Source organism: Tupaia chinensis, unplaced genomic scaffold (genome assembly GCF_000334495.1).
Source record: "Tupaia chinensis unplaced genomic scaffold, TupChi_1.0 Scaffold147554_1, whole genome shotgun sequence".
NCBI classification, from domain to species: Eukaryota; Metazoa; Chordata; class Mammalia; order Scandentia; family Tupaiidae; genus Tupaia; species Tupaia belangeri.
The window spans coordinates 2,046,824-2,052,178 of NW_006207406.1; the positions used below are offsets into that span (position 1 = coordinate 2,046,824).

Genomic DNA, 5,355 nt, shown 5'->3' on the forward strand with positions numbered 1-5,355 from the left:
TGAAGAGTTTACTTTTTCATTTTGTTTTCTATTTTTTTTTAAGACCACAAGGAGTTATGTTCAATCTCCTACCTGTGGGAAATCCTGTCATTTTGCATCATAATTTATCAGACAGTGGAGACTATTATAGTTCTTAGGGTAGCAAAATAAAGACAAACACAAGAAAACTAGAATTTCTTAGATTCATCCTCTAGATCTATTCACTGATCTGTCAAGTGTATTATATTCTAGGTAGATTATAATGAGTTTATTTATTAAGTTTGAACAAATGTCTATGCCTGGGTGTGAGTACAGCCAAATCTTGGTTATTTATGGTCAGAAGAGTCCAGTGGGAAAAAAGTTACTACGCATAAATGAAATCCAGAGAGAACTGAGTCTTTTGAAATCAATACTTTGAAATCCATTTACTAACACTTTAACCACAATGAACAAAATAATATCACACAATTTTAATCTCATGACTTTTCCTTCCTAAACTACTGCCTTGCAGAACTAGGTGAAATAGCTGACTACTGACTATATAAAAGAGTGAACAAACATTTCCTTCATCAATTCTTGGGATGTTATATTTATTCAATAAAATGTATTATGCACTTAATATATGTAAAATGTGGTGCTTGGAGTGTGGAGACATGAGGGAGCTTACATTTTATTAAGAGATAGAACATGCACGTAAGTAACTTTTGCTTAAGACAGAAAACATTAAGCACTAGTAGAGAAACAGAAATAATTGTTCTGGGAAATCAGAGGAGGTAGAGATTTCTGGCAGGAAAATTTAGAGAAAAGACATAGAGGAGTGTCATGTAAGTGAAGTCATGGGAGATGGGCCGGGTTTAGGCATGAAGAGGAGGTGGCGGTGGTACTTCACACGTAGGCCACAGTATGGGAATAGCTAGCAAAGGTCAAGGCAGGGATGGGGAGCAGTTATAGTGAAGCATCAAAGGTTAGGAAACGAATTCAGAGGGATAAACCAGAGGAAAAGTTGGGCAAGTTGTAGAGTCTTTACTAACAGAGTAAAGCCTGTAGCCATCAACAAGAAGGTAATAGGGAGCTATGGAAACCTCCCTTTACATTTTTTTATCTTGAAATATTATACTTACAGAAAAGTTAAAATGTTAATACATAGTTCTCAGAAAGAGTCCTTATCATTTATTGTAATTTTTTTTGGAGAAACTTTTTTTTTTTTTGCTATAGGGCATGTGCGCTTGCCAGAAAGACAGAGAGAGACAGAAAGTGAGAAATCGCCCCCCAGGGGGGATGGTCACGCCGCAATCCCTTCTCCTCCATTCTCCTCTCGGGATCTTGGGCACGCACGCACACGCATCCGGCGTGAGTTTTAAGCCACCGAGTCCGGGACGCGAACCGCGGTCGACTACGTGGGAGTCCAGCGACATAGCCATTACGCTAACTGCTGGTTCCCTGGTTTTATTTTTTCTATTTTTAATTGCCAAAGGGTGTGTGCACTCATCAGAGAAAGAAAGGGGTGTGGGGAGAAAGCACTTCCAAATGGGATGTGTTATGGCACAGACCTCTTTCCTCCATTTCCTCTTCCTATAGAGATTTTGAGTGCGCACACCTGCACACACGGCTGTTGTGTTTTGTAAGCTACCTGGTCTGGGACGTGAACTGCAGTAGGCCATGTGGGATCTGGCTTCCTTAACCACTGTTCTACAAGGCCAACTCTCATTTTTTTTTTAATAAATTGATCTATGTATTTTTATGTTACACCTTCTCTCATGCTTAGCGCATGATTCAGTTTGGTCTATGTTGTTTAATAACCAAATATCCTAAACTTTGGTGATTTGTTTAAAAACAGAGATTTATTTTAGTTCAGTTTTGAAGGTCTAAGGTCAGGGGACCACTTATAATAAGGATCTTTGCAGAGTCTTGAGGTGACACAGGGGATGGCCACGCCTCAATCCCTTCTCCTTCATTCTCCTCTCAGGATCTTGGGCACACACGCACATGGGCCCAGTGTGAGTTTAAGCCACCGGGTCCAGGACTTGAACCAAGGTCGACTACATGGGAGGCCAGTTACATAGCCATTATGCCAATTGCTGGTCCCTGATCAAAGCAATTCTTTAGCCTTAAAGTGACTCTAGGATCTGTTTTTGTCCATTCATTCATCTAACCGTGGAGTTTCTCTAGTTCCTTTTTATTTTCACAGTACATTTATCCTGTACATATTTAGACTGTGGCAGTTTTGTATCTAGTAATTTGATTCTACTTTTATCTCCCCGAATTGCCTCAAAGTTCATCTTTTCTGATGGTACTCTTTCTTACTGCCCAGCACTATTGTGAATTTACTTATTTGAAAACATGTCTTTGATATTTTTAAAGCATATTAATTAGACTAGAATAAAGGTTGCGGAATGTACCAGAACCACCATCTTGATTCAGTCTTAAGAATTTTTTTTGTATTTTACATTCTAAAAGTAGTTCATCTTGCTGATTCTGGTCTACCTCTGTAGGGTATCTGAGAACTGTTTGTATCCCCTAGCTCTGTCTTGTTCATTCAGCTTTAATTATGGCTTACATGTCTAGAATCCACTGGTGAAAATTTGACCAGATCATACTTTCTCTCCAACTCCCTACTGGGCAGGAGGCAAGGTTGTTCTATTTTCCTAACTACTGCTGACCAGTAGCTTTTTTTTCTGAGAGAGATTTTTGCTATAAGGTGCATGTGCTCACCAGACAGAGAGAGACAGAAAGACAGAAAGTGAGAAGTAATCTCTTAGGGGGGATGGCCATGCTGCAGTCCCTTCTCCTCCATTCTCCTCTTGGGATCTTGGGTGGGCATACACATACATGTGCCTGGTGTGAGTTTTAAGCCACCGGATCTGGGACTCGAACCGCAGCCAACTATATGGGAGTCCAGCTATGTAACCATTATACCATCTGCTGGTCTAGGAAGGACTACTTTTGACACAGTCAATTATGTGGGACCCAGCTGTAATAACCATCAGGCCACCTGGCTGGCCTATGAGTCTTTGTTAAACCACAGCCTTCTCTAATCTCACTTTTCTATGTGAAATACACATCCTAAAAAAAGGATAAATTGAGAGTGAGCCAGCCAGGTGGCATGGTAGTTGCAGTAGCTGGCTCTCATATGGCCACTGGATAGTCTGAGTCTCAGACCTGTAGCTTGGAAAACAAACCAAGTGCTTGTGCCCACATGCCCCAAGTCCTGAGAAGGAATGGAAAGGGGATTGTGGCATGGGTGCTTTTTCATTTTTCCCTCTCAGTCTCTCTCTGGCAAGGGCATATGCCCCACAACAAAATTTAAATAATAAGGGGCCAACAGGTGTAGTAGTTAGGGTGCTAGACTCCCACATGGCAGATCCTGGTTCAAGACCCAAATCCGATGGCTTGAAAAGCACGCCAGGTGCACGTATGCCCAAAATCCCGAGAGGAGACTGGAGGAGAAGGGATTACTGCATGGTCATCACTCCAGGGGGGTGATTTCTCACTTTCCCTTTCTCTGTCTCACTCTGGTGGGTACATTTTTTTTCCCCCCTATGGTAAAACAAACAAAAAGCTTTAAAAAACTTTAAAATTATAAAAAAAAAAGAGTGGGGCACTAATTCAAAGGGAGAGTAAGTGTAGAAGTAAAAGCATTATTAGATACGATAGTCTTGAAGATTGTTTGACATCAAGTTCTGTAGACTTACAGTATAGAAAGGCACACTGTAACTTTGCCTGTGGGCTGCTTTGCTGTCAAAACTAAGACTGAAACTTAACTTCTCATGAGTTTCACAGTGTGCATAAGCTATAAATAATCTTTGTCCTTACTGACATTTGAGAGATAGTTTGCTGTATTAAAGTGGTACTTGCAAGGGAGATTGGTAAATTTAGAAGTTCTTTTCCTTATGCTTTCACTGATCCTCAGATATAATTCTATGCAATTATGGTGAATTTTTTTGTACATGGGTTTCCTCAGGGTATGGACAATCTCCTCAATATGTGGCCAAATGCTTGGTATTTCCTACTTCCTCAATGAATACTTGTAATACTGGATACCCGGATGTCAACAGTTAATATATGCAGGTATCTTTGTGTGAGCAGATATACAACTACAAATGTATCATCATGTACTCCCCATCATCAAAACAAAAATTCAGTCAGCTGGAAAAGTCTTCATAATAAAACAATACTTAGAATACTTACTATGGACCAGATACTATGCTAACACATTGTGTGTTTATTTTATGCAACTTCCAAGCAATCATGTGGATTTTATTCTCCCTCTCAACAGTCAATAAATGAGAAGCTAAATACATTTCTTTAGGATATACAAGGAGTCAGATTCATTTTTCATATAGAAATATTAGGAACATCCTAATATAAACTACTTCCACTTTGAAAAATTGGAACATTTGACCAATTTTCCAGTCTATGTAATAAAGCATGTCTCAACTTTGTTTTCAAGAAAGTATATAATGTTGCCATTTTATGAAGTGGTTTACTGTATTTTTTTTTTTGAGAGGTTTTTGCTATAGGGTGCATGCACTTGCCAGAAAGAGAGAGAGACAGAAAGCGAGAAATAATCCCTCCAGAGAGGATGGCCATGCTGCAATCCCTTCTCCTCTGTTCTCCACTTGGGATCTTGGGCACACACACACAAGCGCCCAGAGTGGGTTTAAGCCACCGGGTCCGAGACTTGAACCATGGTCAACTACATGGGAGTCCAGCAACCTAGAAATTATGCCAACTGCTGGTACCAGGGGTTGACTCTATTTGAACACAGTTAAGTTTCATGGACAAACTGAAGGCTGCTTCTTACCTGAAAGTTGCCAAAACAGCTCCCTCCTGGGAGGGTCACATAACTCACAAAGGGAGGCCCAGAAGAGGGCAGTGACTCATAGACCACGACACCTTCACTTGGGAACGCAGCCCTCTGCTGCTGCTTGTTTTCCCAAAATTCCTGCAACATTGACACAACATTCACTGAAAAAGACAAGAAATAATCATCAGTTACTAAGGATGGACATACCTTGGCAAAAACAAAATTGGTTTGCAAGCTGGATTCCGTAACATGGCAGTTTCAGTTTAAACAGAGTATGTGTATACTGGAACGTGCTTTTAGTTGTAAAAAAAAAAAACAATAAAAACCTTTATTTAAATATATGTTAAAATACGCAACTTGGGACCAGCAGTTGGCGTAATGGCTATGTCGCTGAACTCCCACGTAGTCAACCACGGTTCAAGTCCCTGACCTGGTGGCTTAAACTCACGCCAGGCACGTGTGCGTGTGTGCCCAAGATCCCGAGAGGAGAATGGAGGAGAAGGGATTGCGGCATGGCCATCCCCTCTAGGGGGTGATTTCTCGCCTTCTGTCTCTCTGTCTCTCTCTCT

At 40.7% G+C, this 5,355-nt stretch overlaps 1 protein-coding gene across 1 annotated transcript in view; it reads right to left on the reverse strand.

Moving 5' to 3' along the window:
- Nucleotides 1–5,355, reverse strand: part of LIX1 (limb and CNS expressed 1) — a 57,372-nt gene that overhangs the window by 33,184 nt on the left and 18,833 nt on the right. The window contains exon 2 of the mRNA XM_006169871.1: nt 4,784–4,947. Within this exon, the coding sequence (XP_006169933.1) occupies nt 4,784–4,947 (164 nt within the window). The remainder of the gene's footprint in view (nt 1–4,783; nt 4,948–5,355) is intronic.